General features: G+C 37.7%; 3 protein-coding genes across 7 annotated transcripts in view; 1 reads left to right on the top strand and 2 right to left on the bottom strand.

The window, feature by feature from the left end:
• Positions 1-527: 527 nt before the first annotated feature.
• LOC122570716 (transmembrane protein adipocyte-associated 1 homolog) lies at positions 528-7533 on the bottom strand. 4 transcript variants are annotated; one of them, XM_043733472.1, is made up of 8 exons: positions 5912-6049; positions 5218-5417; positions 4859-5154; positions 4588-4784; positions 4439-4499; positions 4177-4363; positions 3968-4097; positions 528-2358 (listed from the first exon to the last, which is right to left on the bottom strand). In XM_043733472.1, exons 2-8 carry the CDS (start codon positions 5364-5366, stop codon positions 2206-2208), a joined length of 1173 nt encoding a protein of 390 aa, XP_043589407.1. In that variant the 5' UTR covers positions 5367-5417; positions 5912-6049; the 3' UTR covers positions 528-2205. The 4 variants fall into 4 exon arrangements, with proteins under 4 accessions (XP_043589407.1, XP_043589405.1, XP_043589406.1 ...); XM_043733470.1 differs by lacking the exons at positions 528-2358; positions 5912-6049 and adding an exon at positions 7366-7533 and having other exon boundaries at positions 2778-4097; XM_043733471.1 differs by lacking the exon at positions 528-2358 and having other exon boundaries at positions 2778-4097; positions 5218-5450.
• LOC122570726 (ufm1-specific protease 1) lies at positions 6356-8260 on the top strand. Of its 2 annotated transcripts, none has more exons than XM_043733499.1 (4): positions 6356-6500; positions 6639-6877; positions 6953-7123; positions 7618-8260. In XM_043733499.1, the coding sequence occupies exons 2-4, from the start codon at positions 6743-6745 to the stop codon at positions 7975-7977; spliced, it is 666 nt and encodes a 221-aa protein (XP_043589434.1). In that variant the 5' UTR covers positions 6356-6500; positions 6639-6742; the 3' UTR covers positions 7978-8260. The 2 variants fall into 2 exon arrangements, with proteins under 2 accessions (XP_043589434.1, XP_043589436.1); XM_043733501.1 differs by having other exon boundaries at positions 6364-6505.
• LOC122570849 (dynein axonemal heavy chain 10) overlaps positions 8193-19274 on the bottom strand; it is a 28490-nt gene continuing 17408 nt past the window's right edge. Inside the window, exons 35-60 of the mRNA XM_043733733.1 lie at positions 18853-19123; positions 18338-18615; positions 17878-18142; positions 17582-17796; positions 17278-17466; positions 17029-17220; positions 16382-16836; positions 16035-16230; positions 15704-15920; positions 15205-15517; positions 14641-14935; positions 13925-14385; positions 13534-13814; positions 13317-13471; positions 12236-12988; positions 11690-12028; positions 11384-11585; positions 11159-11301; positions 10901-11062; positions 10245-10548; positions 9865-9882; positions 9573-9784; positions 9204-9371; positions 8826-9005; positions 8504-8650; positions 8193-8423 (exon numbers count right to left, since the gene is read on the bottom strand). Coding sequence (XP_043589668.1) covers positions 8277-8423; positions 8504-8650; positions 8826-9005; positions 9204-9371; positions 9573-9784; positions 9865-9882; positions 10245-10548; positions 10901-11062; positions 11159-11301; positions 11384-11585; positions 11690-12028; positions 12236-12988; positions 13317-13471; positions 13534-13814; positions 13925-14385; positions 14641-14935; positions 15205-15517; positions 15704-15920; positions 16035-16230; positions 16382-16836; positions 17029-17220; positions 17278-17466; positions 17582-17796; positions 17878-18142; positions 18338-18615; positions 18853-19123 — 6558 coding nt within the window. The 3' untranslated portion in view covers positions 8193-8276. The remainder of the gene's footprint in view (positions 8424-8503; positions 8651-8825; positions 9006-9203; positions 9372-9572; positions 9785-9864; positions 9883-10244; positions 10549-10900; positions 11063-11158; positions 11302-11383; positions 11586-11689; positions 12029-12235; positions 12989-13316; positions 13472-13533; positions 13815-13924; positions 14386-14640; positions 14936-15204; positions 15518-15703; positions 15921-16034; positions 16231-16381; positions 16837-17028; positions 17221-17277; positions 17467-17581; positions 17797-17877; positions 18143-18337; positions 18616-18852; positions 19124-19274) is intronic.

Below are 19274 nucleotides of genomic sequence, written 5' to 3'. Positions count from 1 at the left end.
AAGGTTGATGAGATACTGGAAACCACCGTGAAGTTACTCAGTGATATCGGTGTTACGAGTTTCTAGCTCCAACGACTATACATAGTCTTCGGCTAAAGATAGCAATAGGGATAGAAGCTGAAGGCTTTAGCTTCAGTGGAAAGATAATATTGATATCGATCGGTTCGCAAGTAATCTGGTCTTCTATTTGTCATCCTATGATTTTGTAAAAATTATCGTTGAACGATGCTTTGGTTATTAGTTAATTATTGATCGGTTTAACTTTAGACCGAAGTTAATTGTAGCTTAACGAAAAATACATCAATTTCTTTCTAATGCGTAATGGCTCGTATAGACTGAGATACAGTTGCTAGAAACGCTGTATCCCAACAATTGGCCAATCGTATAGATACAAGATACTTCCTCGTTTTATGTTAAAAATCGATTGATTTGAATCCGGATACGGTATTTCTGGTAATCGTATTTCTGTTTGTACGAGGCTTGACTGGATGGGATTCGTAAAGACGAGAAAGAAAAGTCTGAAAGCGTTCGATTGAAATGTAATTTTATTTTCATTAAATATATAATCATGTTACGCGATCCGAAGTATTGCCTTTCACATTCCACCCGACAATTACAAAAAAAAGTCTGATCACGATGGTCAGACATAATTAGAAGAGAACGCCTGGTAGAATTAGAGTAGAACGAGTTAGTGTGTTTAATTACGTGTACGTGTGAGTGTGAATGAATCGACATTGCAATTGACAGAGAGATTCGGCCTCCAAAGAGCTTTCGATAAGTCTGTTCGTGGTATTTACACAGATCCGTACGGATCTGAACGTTAGAAAATGCGCGAAAGGATGTGTAATGTGTATATTGCTGTTCGATCATAACCGCCAATGATCCTCTAAAGGAGCAATCGAATTATCGAGACGAGTTTTAAATCACCACATCGAACGAACATTTTTGAAGAGTGATTTCGAATTTTGAGACTTTGGTTCCTGACTAAAGTACATTTAAAAATGGTACAAAAATCGTTGGTTCGCGTTAAACATGGCAATGTAGAGGGGTCAGATCTATACGAGGGGGAAGAAAGATCAAAAGGAACCGTTTGGAATGCCTCAAAATGTCGATTATATCGTATCAACGTAATTGTCTTAACGCATTACATTCTGAGGATATTAATTAGAGTAAAATCAATGATTACTTATCGCCACTGGTTTCTGAATGATTCATGTTACGTATCAAATTGAGAAAAAGGCAGACGAATTTTGTCGTGTCCGATGCGGCTCTGCCAGAACTAGCACGTTCACAAATACGGACATACAATATCGATAAATATAACGTTATGTATTCTTGTATATATAATATATAATATATAATATATTAGTATATAAATAGCACGATCCTTTACACTAGAATACAGGGTGTATATACATATTACACGATGGATGGAGTCTTTCGTAAATAGTTTCAACGAAGTACCGAGGAGTTCTCCTTAAAATTCTAAATTTTTATGTTTCGATCACGGGAACCATTCTCCAATATTGTCCTTGCTCGTCGTTCATAAAATGCTTTCTTAATTGCAAAAGTAGGAAAATAGCGAGGGAGGTTCACCATGGATCGTGCTCAGATCTTTCGCTAAAGTCAGAGAGACCGGGAAGGCCTGTCTTTGGTGAAGAGGACGGAGAAACGATAAGCAAGTTGTCGAAAGTCGAATTCAACTGATGAAATCTGTCTCGAGAAGTTAGCAGCTCGCTGACCATTTCGATGTCGACATAATGAAATGCTTTCTTTCGTACATCGTCTAAACATTTTCCCTAATAGTACGAATCGTCTAATCGATTAAGTACGAAACTCTATTCGCCTGAACAGAGAATAAGAAACTCAACTTTATCCTTTTTCAAATAGCACACGACCGCTTGTTTTATCTTGATGCTATCACAAGAAATAGAAATGAAATCAAAAGAATGTTTCATCAATGTTGCACTGTTCTAAAAATGTTCGTAGCGACTAGATTCTTTCAGTGAAATCGTACGGGGTTCTTTCGTTCTAGTTTCATTCTTTAAGGGGGAGAATCGAACGATGGAACACGTTTTTCCTTTCAATGGATTTCGCGCAGTAGTTCACTTTCAATGAAATTGAACTCGATCGTTGAACTAATCGTTGGATCCATGTTCGTGACCGTAACTGTAAGTCGAATCACGCCAGACACGATCAGCTCGTTCACTGTTGATAACCGTTCACCTGGGCTTGGCCTTCTTGACTATCTATACTGTAACCGGTTATGCTATCCGGACTCTGCAGAGACGCCGCGTACAGTGGATTCACCGGTGTGGAGTTTGTGTCGAACTGGGTCGAGTCATAGACACTGTGATTCTGCGAACAAAAGAACAGTTCTCGTTGCACTGTTTAACAAAGCTGTGAGAAGCGGCAGCAGGCAATATAGAACGTTTCGTCGTAAACAAAATTTGGATGATCGTAGAAAATCTAGAAACTTTAAAAATGTTTAAAATTGATAAAAGTTTGATTTCGTGCAAAAACATTATACAGTGAAAATTTCCACTACTATACATAGCATAAGGTTCGTGTACTTTCAAGCTGAGTGCGAATAATTCATATATCCCACTTTTCTTTTGTGTTTTTGTCTTTTCTGTTTTTTTTCTTCTTTGGAAGTAAAAAAAAAAAGCGAACGATAACCATATCGTTGATGTGAGGAATATGGTGGTTGCAACACAAAACAAAAACATTAGCGTTATCCACTGCCAAGTTAGTGTAAATAAATAAAACCAAGTGCATCAGCTACATTAATGAGTTTAATTAAATCTAGACATGCTATATATGTACACATAATAAAGCATCTTGTGCGCACCTCTATTTTACACTATGATACATCTATATTGTTATTTAACAAATACGCGTTATAATTCTTCCATGTCAAGGGATAATTCACTTTGTTCCAATTAATAGAACAAATTGAATTTGAAAAATTAAGATTCTCTTATATAAAACTAGTGACTTAGACTTTACATCGATTACTAAAACAAATATTTACAGCAATTCATTCTGCATATAAGATTTAGTGTAATGAGGGGGAAGAAGGACTAGGATTTACTTCGATATTTTTCTTGTTGTTCTGAGTGTTCGAAGTTGTCAGAGATAATAAATAATCACTCAGTCCACCGGACTCCTTTTTCTTTATATTTTGCTTCCTTTGTTTTTCGTATACCTCTTCGTTTGTTGAAGAAACAGGCTTAGATAATAAATGTTGCGTGACGGTTGAGGTATCTGCTGAATCAGACAATGTGTCTTCAACATCGACTTCAGATTCAGCAGTGCCAATGTACTGCTTCAAAGGACTCGATTCTTTCTTTTGTATATTTTGCAAATCTTGCGCAGTAGTATTGCCTCTCGTCAAAAACTCTTGATGAGGCGTATTACTATCCAGAATGGATTGCAACGTATTTTCTAGCGGTGGAATTTCAAAAAATTGACCGGATACGTTACTTTCAGATCTCTGTCGTTCGTGCGTCAAGCTACCCTTTCTCGTTAAGGAGAATAAATTAGTGTTGCTATCATTTAACCGAGGCTTGTACAAGAAGCTGCTAGCGGTGTTTGGCGCGAAAAGCAAATTTGAGACGCTACTAGGCCCACCGTACTTGAATTGTGATGTAGATCTGCTCTCCCAAGTATGGTGAGTCAATTTTAGATCTAGCGAGCTCTTTTTGGAATCGATGAAATTATCGGATTTCGTTAGAGGATAGTTCTTGAGGTCGGAAGTGCTTTTTTCTGTGCTCAGGCGTCTGGAAAAGCTTTTGATGCCGGATGTGGATCGATATAAAGCGGCTGGGGAATCGTAGATACGTCCGCTACCACTTCTAGAGTCTTTGGTGGACGCTAAGGAGTGCAGGGAGGTTTCATGTTTTGAGCTGGATGATTTTAACACTTGCGAACCATACAAGGGCATGTGAATAGATGGAGTATGGACCTGATAAATATAATCGCTGTCTGTTTTTAACGAGGAGAAGCTCTGTTGATGCGGCAACGACACCGTGTCTTCATCCATTGCATCGTCTACTTGTGCCTTGTATGAAAACATTATCGAAGGTTGTGAAACTCTGTAACAAAATTTCTCATTTGTCCCTGTCCGCAATTTCTCGGATATTAAATTATTTTTGGACATACGTAGTAACTTACCCAAAAAATTCAGACAGGAATGTATGATAAACCAAAGGTGTAAAAAGTGTCAAATAAACTGCAGCAGTGAAATCCACGACACATAATCCTACCGGATTTTGTGTGTAGTTTAAAAAGCCTGCACCAATTGATTGTACTAAGTCCAGCATAGCTAACGTACCAGCATAAATGTAAAAACTTTTCTTTGCTGCAAAGGAAAAAGATACTTTGTAACATATAGATACATATAAAGCACTAAATATGATGAGATTGATCAACGTACTTGGAAGGGTTAAACGGTCTCGTAACCGTGTCCATGGCAGTATTAATATAAAAAGATATATCTGTAACAAGATTGTAATAGTAACTAGGGTTGTTTGCAGTGATGCTTATATGCATCGATGTATGTATGTTATTTCATTGTAGATTTACCATTGTGAAAACAAGACTGCTGCAAAACCAAAACATCATTCCCCCATGACCAAACACATAAAAATCTCTACTAGGGATATGGAATGTATCATCTGGTAAAACTAGCTCCAAGGTTCCTTGGGTTATGGTAAAAGCCAATGCTATAAATGACGTGGCAAGTAATACCCTACGAATACTTGAGCGACTATCCAAATGTCCTACAAATAAATAGTTATGTATTTGGAGTTTTTTAAATAAGCAATCTTAAATAACAAAAGCAAAATCAACTCACCAAAAGCCAAACCAAATATAACCACGCTCATCTCTGTGGACAACAGGAAAAATCTCACTGTTACCCACAGTATTTTGTCTGCCTTGCCACCAACAGTGGCTGCTGCATTTACAGTCATTGAAACGATACATCTTATCACTGAAATCACTACATTACAAATGACAAGTCCGTAAAATGCTAAAAATATTGGACTACTCGTTGCTCGTAATTTAAGCCGTGCTCTATTAAATCTCACTGTGATAAATAAAAGAAACAAGAGGTTTGGTATCAATATGACAATGTCCCATATTCGTACTCTGGAAAACAAAAAATAAATTGGTACAGGAGATCTGTAAAAACATCCCTAAATTAACACTTACCTTGAATCTTTGATTTCTTTATACAGGATCATCTTGCAAAAATGCTCCTCATCATCCATTGGTGAACTAACATTAGGAATCATTGTACTGCTCAGATCATACGTGTGTAACCAACTTTCAGAGACCTCTTCGCGCACTGCACCATACATATTTCTTGTTTTGTTGCACACTTTACATCAGAATCATCTCTCAATTTTACACTGGTAAACAAAGAAGTGACAGTATGTGTCATCCTAATGTAAAGTACAACAAATAACGTCTATAACGTAAAAACACATCGCGCTTGCGAAATCGTATGTTTATTCAATCGAAAAGAAGGTATAAACTAGAAATTCCTATCTATCTCATCAAAGCATTCAAACTAACTTTTCTAAAGCATTGCTTGCTAATTAAGGTGACATAATAAACATAACCTAAAATACTTGGCAATATTCCCAAGTGACGACCTTCGAACTTGCTAGAAACCGATGACCGACCAAAATAACGACATATAAACATTGAACTAACCCCGAAACTGTTCCCGCGAAATAAATGCTCTTTCTTATTGTTTAATCAGCGGAAAATCGATAAACGGTAAGTCTATTGTGTATCTGTCAAATTGACACTATGCTACCGCGTATAAAATCAAGAAATTACATTCGAATAGATTAGCGCTAATTGAATAAGGTTCACGGGCAAGATTTACGCGACTTACCCATTAGGTGCATAATATTATCGCTCTCATCTTCCCCGGAGGTAAATTATAACTCGCCCCTAGCACCGCACAGTTTCGAATTTTTGTTCGGCGTGTATAATTTCGCGCAGTTATTTTACGCTGCTACCGCACTTATTTGTCCGTTTGTCTTATCCACACACGGTCGTCTGATCTGATTGGCATTTTGCTATGAAATCCCAGTGTTCATTCTATCGGTCAGCTTCACGCCGATCACTCTGTCCCTCTCTTTTTTTTGTTCGCAGTAACGCCACACGGAGCTACCAAGAACCGTGTATTTGATAACCAGTAAGAGGAACGCGTAACGAAGTGCGCGTGACCGCGTAGTACGTGATTTCACGTCCGTATCAAATATACGTTTATACGAGGAGAACGGCGATAGTAGACGAGAAACGAGAGAAGGTATTCGCAGGTGACGCCACGACTTAACGCCTATCATAAAGGCAGCGCTTCCTCTTCTGCTCGTGAAACAACGACTTTCGAACAACGATGCGAACGCGTAGATCGTAGATTACGAAAGGTTTTCTCGATCGTCAGTCGCTTTCACTGAATCATTATTGCAACGATGACGGTACGGTGAGCAAGTTAGTTGGATAGGTTAGGTTGTTGAAGGAAAAATACGCGGAATGGCCGCGAATTACTGCTGAACCGGGAAATACGAAGCTTCGCGCTCTATTTACCATTCCGTACGAACCACGGTCTGTTTAAGGATTTTTCGAAGCGGTTACGACAGACGCGAAAGTAGAGTGGCTTTACGTGGCTCGTTGGATGGAACGAAACGGGTAATTGTCCAATGATTTTCGTGAGATAACGATGACCGTCGATTATTCGAGCGATTTATTGAGAAACGTTCATTGTGATATCCCTGCGCCGGAAGTCGGTCAAAGTTTCTTCGTTCAAGGGGATTACGAGTATTGGCACTATGGTTGTGATGGTTTTAACGATAAGGTCTGTAATTTGAAATTATTTTTGGGGGAGAATATCAACGGAGAAAGGAGAAAAACGATGAAATATTGAATTTAGGGTTGGGGATGTGGATATAGAACTCTGCAAACAATATGCTCGTGGGTTATAAGGAATCGGAACTTGGACCAATCCGTCCCAAATATCAGACGTATACAAGAAGCACTCGTCACGCTGGATGATAAGGAACAATCATTTATTGGATCGAGGGAGTGGATAGGGAGTTTCGAAGTAAGCCAATGTGCGAAGAATTACCGAAAAAATATCTTGGAAGAATAATTATATATATAATAATTATACAGTCTGTATCATAAATTTTGATGAAATAAGAGAGACATTGATTTTACTTGCAGAAGTAATTCGAATTTTTATATTCAAAAATTCTGTTAGATACAAATTTATCCATTCCACTGAAAAACATTTTTTTATTCCTACTGAATATTCATCAAGTGATACACGCGCACTTGACTTACCTTTTATTCATAAGAAACAGCTAAAAAGATAATACTAATTTCACAGATCTTTCACCCGTACTTGCAGGAAAATATCTTCTTTTTGTTCGTACCACGATTTCTGATATACTCTATAGCGTTGTAAACTGTTCTAAACACAATTTCCAAGAACTTTATTTTAACATTTATGTTCATTAGCGATACGGCCGATAAGCAGTATCTACACTTTTACCAAAAATAGAAGTAAACAAGCTAATTTCAGTTATCTTGTAGGTATGCCTTGTATTGAATCACTTGTACGAGGTTCTTAGTAAAATCGTGCATGTTCCAAATGGTAGAGCGTTGCGGGATCAAGTTCCAGTTATCAAGGATCACTTCGAGGAATTCGGTAGTCCAATCATGATGGGAGGAGATAGGGATTGTTCAAGTAAGTGCGTTGTAGGAATCCACGAGGGTGCAAACAACACCTATTTGTTAATCGTGGATCCGCATTTCGTTGGCCGAGCAACAGGAACAGAACAATTAGAGAATTACCGTTGGGTGAAATGGCAACGTTTGGATGATTTCGTTGGCAGCTCCTTTTACAATCTCTGTTTGCCTCAGATCAAGTTCATAAGTGCATACAATAAATAATATACTGTATATACATGTAAATACATCTGCATTTTCCATAATTATTTATCGCGTACTTTAATTCTATTGAAGGATTATTTTTGTAAAAAAAAAAAAAAAAAAAAAATTGGTGTATGGGATATTTTAAATAAGAAAAAAAAATTACAAAGTTACATAAACATAATGTGATGGTTGATATTTTTAGAAAGATTTCTTTTAATATATTTAGAAATATATTCACTGTACATGGGACGTCTTTGTATATTGCGTTTCTTATAAAATAATAATTATTACTGTAATCGTATATAATTCTTAGTCATTTAATCGGTATTTAACACTAAACAAACTCCTTGCAATACCCAGTGAGATATGTGTTCCGTGGTGGCGAGGTTTGCCTCGAAAACCAGACCTACCCCCATGGCGTTCCTTCGGTTAGACGTAGTGTACACTGGCGTTCTGAAAGTATTCTATAATTCACAAAATTACATATTAATTATTTAAACAATTTCAATCAATTAATTTACGCAAATTAAAATCATTTCATTACCTGAAGTCTGAGTCTATGAGCTTCTACTGGAATGATGATGAGAATTGGTAATTCTTCTATCAGGATTTTTGGATGTGATCTTTTAAGACATTGTTCTTGTAGATCCCATCTAGCCCCTTCCAAATATAATCCACTCACGTAACAACCCTACGGCATTTAATTATTATTTATCTGTATAGTTTGGCAAAATTCAAATACCATTACTATAAATCAATCAAAATATCAATCGGAATGCTTATGAACGCTTGTCTGTCTGTATTTCTGTTCGTTCAACTTTTGAAAACGAAATCAGGATGGTGATGTATGATGAATTATTGGTTACCTGGTCGGGTCTTTCCTCTACTTTCTCAGGTCTTGTAAATCTCGATACTGCCGTGTATGTGAGAGAACGATCCAAGGACCAACTATTTCTGCGACAAGCCATTTGCACGAGAGCTGCTAAGTAAGTTTCCGGGATGTGTAGCCCGGCTAACCAAAGAACTATAGGCTCGCTCGTCGAAGACTAAAAATTTTGAAAAAATCCATTAGGAACGGTTCTTCTAACTTTGATACAAGATTTCAATATTTTATTTAATGTCGAAATCTTTTGCCAAGCGAATTTTGTTTTCGACTGAATACTTAACGAAGAAGAAGAAGATAATTTTCAATGTTTTTGATAAATCAATAAATCATGAAATCTGTGCTGACTGTAATATCTCACCCAATTAGTGTACTGTTGTATCCTCTTCTCGAAATGTTCGATCCATCCACCAAGATTTTTCCTCGTGTCTGGCGCTAGTATGGCCCATTCTTGCGGCAATACGCCATTGTATAATGCCGCGGATATATTTTCGAGGGTCGTGTCCATTCCGATTTCTCCAGCGATAGCCTAACGGTATATAAATATATCTGATAAAAATATGCAATCCTTAAAAGATTATCAAAGGAAATCACATTTAGCCTATCACAGGAGAAATTTCACTCTAGCGCGTCTCTTTTATTTCGGAAATCAATAAAGTCGTACACTCGTGGAAGATTTGAAATGTTGAAAGTTGATTTACGCTTGTATGAGAGGGAAGGAAGTACAGACCTTTCTCAACTGCGTTAATGTCCTCTTCATTACTCTAATCAGCGTATTAAATCTCTCCAATTCTTGAAAAAGAACAATCGTGGTTGGAGTTATCGTTGGACCAAAATGTTTCCTCACTTTAACGAGATCATACTCGACAGGAACTTTATTCAATATGTCTTTCGCAATGTTGTCAATAAATTCATCTTTACTTATTCCAACCCCGCTGACCTCTAAATAATAAAACAATGTTTCTCGTAATTCGGACAGAAAGAGAATTATTTATAGACAGTTATTCGTAGAAAAAACTTACTCCTTTTATCCAGGCGTACTAGAGAGAAATATATTTTTATAGCACGATATCAGAACGATAAATTGGAGAATTGGACAATTTGAGACGAAAGCTTGTCAAATTTTTCAATTTTATAATATTAATGCAACTCGAACGTAGCTCGTACAAAAATTTATCTTAATCGAAAGATCTACAATTTCATGATTCTGCTCTACGATATACAGGTAATTTACATTGTAACATAAAGTAGGATTATTCGAGACATCTACAATATTCTTTTACTCGCTCGAAAATAAAAAAGAAAAAAAAGAAAAAATAACAAAGCTTGTTATGAACTCTTCAATTATTCAGACGACAAACCGATTAGTCCCATTATCAAACTACCTTGGTCACGTGCTTACCAGTTTGCGGCTGCAGTTCTATAAGATTGTTCCACATTTCTTTCGCAGCTTGAGTGAAGTAGCCAATTTCGGCATTTGGGTGCAGTCCAAAGACATCTGGACTGTTCACCAGAGGTAATCCCTCGATGAACTCGAGATAATCTTCTAATTCGCCTTCCGGAGGGATCACGTAATCGACTTCCTCGTCGTGATAAAAGTGGAAGGGTTGGAAGCTGTCGAAAAGGAAATCTCCGAAGTATTCGTCCATGTAGGTTTCGGATACTCGACGATCGTAGCTGTCTATCACTCGTCCACCGTACATTACCTAAGTTTCGTAAAATTTAGAATTTCTTAGCTGAAGATTGGAAAAATAGATGTTTAGAGCAGAGCTTTTCGTAGACAATTACCTGAATTCGTATAATAAAATTCAAATTTTTGAATTTAATCATTGAGAAGTTGTAAAGAAGAAGAAGTTCTGCTTAAAACTGTCAAATGTTTCAAAGTTCGGCAAATATCTAAGAACTGCAGATTCGTTTACTCGGAAAGTTTTAAAATCCGTGTCATATTCGGGATGTTTTACGACAGGTGATAAAACAAGATAATCTCGTTTAAAACTAAACTACCTTTCTTAAATATCGTAAAAGACAAAGCTATGGCTAGTCATGCATAAAACATACTTCTCCTATTAAATATTTCAAGCTGTTCCAAGGGAGCCTGGGATCTTTCGCTGTGAACGCCTTGGTCAAATAAGTATTCAGAATAATACAGCATACATTGAAATCCGATTCATTGAAATCGTAATTTATATTCCAGCCAATCTTGTCGTATCTCCTTCTCTCCTACCGAGCGTAATCAAACAGTCAATTCATCGTAATATACGAGACTTCGCTTTTACTCGGTTAAGCAATACTTGGGTTAATTCTGGTCTGACTCACTTGAATAACCGCGTGATAGAAAGCTAATACGTAAATTAAATGTTTATAGGCAGGATGTGCACAACTTTCAAGCATTCGAGGCCTGATTTTTAAATAAGTGTTCTGGAGATTTAATTTCAATCCACTAGGTGGCTCCGTCACCACTAAAAGCAGAAATTGAACATTATTTCATGAAAGCTTATCTAAAGGAAGAAATGGCAAAGAATTTGTTTACTCTGAAGTAACCTTTCAAAGATTGCTGCAATATTCCGATAGGAAAAGTGGGAGTTGGATCAGTCGTGAGCCACAACCGGAAATCGGGATGAGGCTTTCCAACCTCGTCCAACAGTTTCTCTAGTTCTCTGGTGAAACTTAACAGTAAATGGCAATTTTGGAACATTAGCCATTGTCCTCTAGACACTGCAACTTCTAACAACTCTATCGCAGTCTGAAACGTCAAATTGAAGAAAGTATGCATCAATTTTTCTCAAAGTCTAAAGAACTTCGGTCCTACAGGGGTCAGTTAAATGATTAACAAATTAAATGATCTACCTTCTCCTGGCCCTGTCCAAGGGACAAATATTTGAATCTGCCGCCTCCACAACCGTGTTTGTCTGCCAATTTCATTAGTTCCGAGGAAGGATCAGATCCAGGGCTTAGAATGAAAATAACAGGCATTGTAGGCGTGCTTTGTTCCAAGATTAATTCGAGACTAATATGTGGGGGTGTGATGTATTCTTCTCCCATGATCTCGCTGATGTAATCGATCACACTGCGATAAACTCGATCGACGCGGAAACAGCGTATCAACATAAGCTTTTCGAAGGGTTTTAATTTGGCTGAGTAGCCCAGAGGAAAGTCCACAGCCTCTGGGGCGTCCATGTCGTACCACTGAAAGATTTTTATTTAATATCTACATGTCCTTTAAAATGGCAACACTTAGTTTATTGCATCTGAAATCAATTTGTAATATTGAAATTTTCGTATCTAGTAGCAACGCCGTATTAATTAATCGGAGAATTTTTACGATTCTGTCGAATGACTCAATGAAAATTATAACAATAAACGTTCGAAGGATCAGTTTTGGTCGCCACTTACAGCTTGCCAGTCATCCGCGTGTGAAGCCAGTTCGTCCGCAATGTTTCCAAACTTGTCTGGAAAATCGTTACTCAGTTTCAACAAATCCGCCCATCCAGCAGCTGGTAACCATTCCGTAGGATTAATTTTTGGCGATTTTTCCAAAGTGATACTTCCTTTAATGAAAAAGTCCAATTCCCGTTGACTGACGTTCCCTATACTTTGCTCCAGTTTCGTGCAAATTTGAAACGAGAACAGTAATTTATGCCTTTCGAAAATTCCCGTACAACCATAGTCGTACACGTTCTTCGTCAGCATTGGGATAATATTCTGCAGACGACGTTGTAACGTTGGATCCGGCAGCGCTTTCCTCAGCGAATAAATGAACACCTCCACGTAGCTGATCAGAGAATACTGATACATCGGATTTACCATGGCCATGTCGGCCAAAACGAAGAACAATAACGCTCCTCTTTTTGCCACTGATCGATATCCATCTCGGAGCTTGTTCACGTCAGAAGCTGTCACTTCAGCTAGATACAACTTCCTCATTACTTCTGCAGCGCTAGATTTCGTGCTTTCTAGAGTTTCGATCAGCTCGATATTATCTAACATATTGCCTTTATTCGTAGCAATTTCGAGAAGTAAACTGTCTTCTAAGTGTTTCAGGAGGTTCTTGTTCTCGCTGGTCTCGATGATCAAGTTTTCTCGTTGTTCCTCGATGTCTGGTCTCTCTGTTCGAACGACCACTGATAGTAGTTGATCCTCCAGTCCCTAGAATTTAATAGTTTCATTTATTTAATTCTTTTATTTGCATACGTACAATTCCTTAGTAGTCAGATATTTGTTTTCTAGTAGAGAGATTCTTTTAAATCGTGGTAACCATTGTTTCATTTCGTACTCTTTTCAGCAAAGGTTCTCCTTTTATTGAATGTTTTACTAGTCTTTTGAAAAGTGATTTTTCCAAGCTATCCGAACTATCGTTTCGCTTTAATTTAAGATGGATGGAAAGTATCATTCGTGGATTGAGCGGAGTATTTATTTAAATTTGCAATTATATTATAGGGATAATTGAAATGAAAGACAAATTTTCAGAACGAACCCCTAGGGTCACCATGTAATTGATCACGGTGGTCTTGGCATATACAGCAGGATCGAATATGGGATTCGACATCTTCGTTGTGAGGTACATCCTGAATTTCGGATCATAATCCACTTCCTTATCACCGAGGAGCACGAACATTCTACCTCCCACATCTGCAATAAAATTTTATCTCCCATATCCATTTATATTTAAACATAAAATACACATGAAATACTTTGTATGTTCTTCGATAGGACGTTATCTAAAACAGGATCAATTTCATCGACGTCCTGGAATAGAACTGGAAGACCGTATTTTATTGCAAGTTCCACTTGCTTCAAAAAGTCTGGATCAGTGAACGATAGGATCTTTAAATTCTTCTTCTGTTCTTTCTTTTTGATCCAATTCAGAGCTTGTTGCTGAGGATCGATGCAAACAGGGAATCTCGATGCTCTCGTAGTTAGAATTCCGTTTTGCACGGATAGTTCATCAGGTGGTAGGCCCTCGGATGTCCATCTTAAATAAATCGTCTAATGAATTTTTTTATTATTTATGAAAATAAAAAGACGGGAGAAAAGAGTAGAATAAAAAATAGCAAAAAGGCAGAATAAAAGTATCTTGCTAACGTGCTGATTTCAACGTCACTGCTTAGCTCCGTCTGGATCTTGAACGTATCCGTGAATGGAATTCCTTTTTGCACTATACTGTTCCACCAATCGTCGTATACCATCTGATTCCTATACTCGTAAGAAAATGGTCCACAATATGCGAGAAATCCAGCGGAAAGCAAACAATTGCCAGTAATTTTCTCTATCTGGCCATGCAGCGTCTCCAAATCTTTTTTCCATCGTTCATTTTCAGAAGACAATCCGCTAATTAATTTATCAGCAGCTATTAAACGCCTCTGAAGCAAGTCTGTCTCTTCTTGCAATTTTTGTCTTTCTTCCATAGCATTCTCATATTTTGTATTCAAATCGGCAATGGCTCTCTCGAGCCTCCTTAACTCTCGTTCTTCCCTTTCCAAGGCTTTTCGTGCTCGTTCCGATTCAGCTTCTAATTCCTTAACGCGTTCTATCTTTGGTTTCACCTAAGGAAATACGACGGATTCAACGTCGAGATAAAATTTTCACTTTTACTTTACTTCGTTCCATTCAAATTTGGAACTTTGGATATTAACTCTGTTTCATTAAAGTTACGAGTTTCAGACATTTATTTCGTTTGTTCATTCTAATTTACAGTGTTCCTTTTCTCAAAATTCTGTGTTTCATCTGTGCTTTGTTAGAATTACGCGTTAGAGAAATTTATCTCGCTGCGACAACACGTTGAAATTTAAATATCGTACCTCTCTGAAAACGGCACAGTAGTCCAGCACAGCGAGTACGAATCTGTATAATCCGTACCCAGCCTTGCTGATATGCTGCATTTGATCCAACTTAGTAGTTTTCTTTAAATGAGCTTTGACTGTTTGTTGTTGTTTCAACGTGATTTTATCGCAGTTCATCTCTTGCAATTGTCGTAGAAATGCTGGGTCGCTCATCATTCCCTTTGCACCTTTCCAAGAGATGTCCTTTATGCCTCGCAGCATCGCCACGCATTCCGAGACGATTTGCACAGGTTCCGGCGGAGTTGCAAACGATCTAAAAATATTTTTAATATTTTGTACATTTTTTACGCGTTTAATATTTTTCACATGTTTTTATATTTATTTCGATGTTCCAAAGAAATGAATTTCTGCTAGAAATTTTATTCGAGAGCCGTGTTTTCCCAAGGGAAATTAAAGTTAGTAACGACGTTTACTCAAGTTTCTCTAATGTTTTTCCAACAGTGCAAAAAATTAAATTTCTGTTATATCTTTTTTATATATATTTTTTATATATTTGCAAAACAGAAAGAAAAGTTAACAAACCTTATTTCAGTAATGTCGGCTTTCTCGAGTTCCCCAAGGGCCGCTCTGGCTGCATCTAAGGCAGGTTGCGCGTCAGCCAACGCCTGTTTAGCTTCCGTTTCCTCCTTGTCGATAATCTTCCTCTGTTCTTCTATCGCTTGTCTTTCCTGCTCGCTCAGCTGTTTCTTTTCCATCGCAATATTCGTACTTTCTCCTATGGAAGCCAATAGTCGCTCGCAGTTTCTCGTCTGATCAGCTACTTTTACCCTTTGCACGGCCAGAATTTGATTTAACTCGTTCAAAGTCACCGATGCCTCCGCGATCTTCTGCAGACCTTTAAAATTCAAAAAAATACAATTTCACATTTTATTAGAATATTCCCTTGAAGATACTTTACGATGTAATTGCGATCAATTAATTTCTCCGACTATTTCCAGCGTCGATTTTTAATTTTTAAATTCAATCCTTCAGCGAACAGATAATAAACGCGGTGCAAAGGTTGAAAGCCTTCGCTACGAACCTCCGGAAAGTCGATCACATTGTGAATTTATGTAATCCCTTGTTTCTACCAACAGATGCAGATAACTGTTTATAAAATCTAAATAATGTTTGGGAGTCACGTAATTTCTTCTCCGTAGTATAGTTTGAAATTCCACCGTGTAGTCGCAGACAGTCTTATGAGTGAACACCATATGTTCTACTAGGGCATCTCTGTAAGTTTGTGATACGTTTGGGTGCTGAAAAAGATTATACAATTCATACGTTCTAGATAATACTGTGGATTGTTTTGCATTTATGAATAAAAGATCTTTCGAATTGGATCGTTCAAAATTGACCAAACAATTACATACGTCTCTAAGAGTGGCGTTAGCCACGGAAACTAAAGCCTGTTCAGGCCAAGGGAACATCCAGTCTATGGTGGTACTGTTCACCAGACCAGGGTAACTTCGACATCTTGTCCTTAATAAATCTCCCGATGGACTCATCGACAACGCTATCCGTAAATTTTGAAGACTGGTTTTCACGAAATATGACCATACACTTTCTCTAAAGCATAGCAAGAATACCTCTGTTATTTGTCTTTTCACTATCGAGGAGCTAAAGTAATTAATACGAAATTATTTCATTCTTTTCGTATCAATCTCTGTTCCATAAACTTTCTCGTCAATGAATTCAACTGGAAAAACTGTAAGCAAACCTGGTGACACCGAAGCCAGCATTTACAGCCTGATTTCTGCAAGAATTGACGATTTCGTCCTTATCTTCGTCGGTGAACAGCGCTGGTACGACACCAGTCATCAACATATTGTTTACCAACTCCAGAAAACTTTCGTCGATAACATGAGCAGATGTAAATAAGAAGACGATTCTCTGATTGTCTACGCCAACCTTGTTGTACAGTGTTTTCATATCATCGCGAAAAGAAGCTTCGTTGTAGCCTCGAGATAGACTAATTTCGAAAATTTGGAAGTTGGCTGCGTAAGCTGCTAATTTGATCACCGATTTCTTCCCACTTCCACCGATGCCAATCACCAAAACGTGCCCTCTGTGCATTCTGAGTGCACGGTGAACTCTAGTCAAGTGCTGGAGCGCATCGTTGAAGAGGACCATTTGCAACGTGGTCACGCTTCTCTCGTTATAATCTTCGTAGATCTGAAAAGTCAATTTTGTGGAAAATAGTTTAATACAAGGTGGAGTGGAAATAATAGTACGACCGAGAAACGAGGTGATTTTCTGCGAAAACGTAAGCAAAAGGTGCGGTATAAGGCTCTTCTTGTATCTGGTTTCACCCAAATAACAGTAAGTGATCAAAATTTTTGTTCTTTACCAAGGAATGTTAATTACCTCTAGGAACAAACTGTAGACAGCCTCGTAGTCCAACAAATCTTCGTAGAATCGTGGTTCCCCCTCGTTAATCGCGTTTCTAAAATCGCCAAATAGCAGAGGATCCCTCATTACATATTTGATAACGTCAGGTTCTTCCTCCCAATATTCTTCGATCTTCTCTTTCACGTATGTAGCTACGATACTCTCGTCCTACGATCGAATTCTAATTTACATACAAAGATTTCCTTTCTTTCCTCTATTACTTACGTCTTCGTTTATCAAACGATCGCATATAATTCTGGCGAACTCGTTCCTCCAAAGTCTAACGATCTGTTTCACTTTTGGAAGATAATCAGGATGGCTTTGAAGAAGTCCAGCCGTGATTCTCGACAAATCTCGCATATTAAAAATGTAATGGAATTTATTCGGTGTGGGTAATAATTCCGCAGTAACTTTCTGAAGAAATAGGAAGGTGAGAAATTATGTCTGGTTAAATTTTAAGAATCGAGAAAGGAGCAAAGGGCTAGGAGATCAGTCAGTGTAAGTTAGTCTTTCGTTAAAGGAGAAATACCTGATAGAGGTTCAGAGTAATTTGCACCAGAGTTTCTGCAATTGCTTGCACTTCCTCTGAAAATGTTTGCAAGTGTCCGCTGAGTATGCTTGTGTAAATGTAACAAAGCGTCTCATTTGCTGGAAATATAACGTTATAGACGGAGAACATGGAGATGAATCTTGGATCCACTTCGTTCCTTCCTCCACCGGGCTTTCCCATTGCCGCTAAATAACCTTGTAAAATAATAAACCCTTCATAATCCGAATTTTAAATCGATATAATGTTGAAAGAGAAAATTCGATAAATCAACTTACACATATCTTTCATGTACATTAAAGAAAGGTCCTTTCCACGATCGTAGAATCCACCCTTTTCGAACAAAAACTTGAGAAGCGCGATAGGTTGCTGGGTACCATAAGTGTCCACCAGTGGCATATTCATGTCGTCGATGAAGAGTAACAACTTTTTACCAGGAGGTGGCCCATAAGTTTCCCTCGTTCTCTTTTCCACAACAGCCTCTATATTTTTTTGCACGTCCATCGAAGTTGTCCTCGATGAGAAATTGATGAGAAGTTGATTCTAATGGAAATAGCATCAGAGATCGGAGAAGTGAAACGATGAGGCAATATATGTATACTTGATATTGGATTTTTTACAATAAACTTCTTCTTTCCTCTGTATTGTTTCTTTCGCGTTAAATTGATTAATTTTTTGCCGACCACATTCATGACAGGGTTATTCGTTTTTAAATCCTACGTATATCCTAAAACTTACGTATTTCTCGATGCTCAGATTTCGAAGAAATTCTTGAATTATAGCGGTTTTCGAAGTACCAGTTTCGCCAACTAAAAGAGCTGGCCGATCTCGTTCGTTCATCATGTTAACGAACCACGTAGTTCTTAGAGTGTCTATGGTAGGAACCAAAATATCGGAGAAATTTTTCTCCCTGTCATGGACATAATTAGGGACCAGAGCTCTCCATGGGATCCATATATTCTTTTCCAAATCCAAGAAATAATCGTACAACAACTTCTCCGTCACGGGTATGTATCCTGGTGATAATTCGAGAATTTATTCATTTTATATTTATTTATTTTAGTTAAACGAAAAAGATGATAAATTACGATAGCATCGAGTTCAAAGTATCTTAGATTGTCCAATGAGTACTCTGCTCGTTTTTCATAGTTTCAAACAAATTGCCAGGAATTCGAACACAAATTGACTGGCTGACGATGCATATGTATAGAAATAAAAATATCTCTAATATAAAAATAGTTTGCGAAACTCACGCACAGTAGCTCGTTTTTCAACGGTATCTTGGACAAGCATAAATCCAGAAGTTCTCTTTATGTAATCGTCAAAGTCAGGCCTGTTTTCAGTCACCAGGGAGGCTCCTAAGGACCAGTAGCAAGCTTGAATGTACATCGCCTCGAGAATTTCCCCTCTAGAGAATAACGCTTCTGCCCTTATTTCTTCCTCTTCCTCGGTCTTGGTAGTAGGAGTTGGTCGAGTATCCAAAGAAGCGAGCAGACCGTCGAATACGTAACAAAGTTGTATTACCTGAACGAAAGACGTTCGTTAGTAATTCTATACTTGATTTTTGACATAATTTGAAGTAATTAAGCGAAGAAATTGTATATTGTCAACGTGAACCAGGTAGGAATCTTTTGGATAAAGAATTAAAAAATTGTAGCAAATTTAAGTTAAATTT

Source organism: Bombus pyrosoma, linkage group LG9, assembly GCF_014825855.1.
Source record: "Bombus pyrosoma isolate SC7728 linkage group LG9, ASM1482585v1, whole genome shotgun sequence".
In the NCBI taxonomy this organism is placed as follows: domain Eukaryota; kingdom Metazoa; phylum Arthropoda; class Insecta; order Hymenoptera; family Apidae; genus Bombus; species Bombus pyrosoma.
The sequence above is the reverse complement of the archived record's forward strand: the minus strand, read 5'-3'. Positions and strand labels throughout refer to the sequence as shown.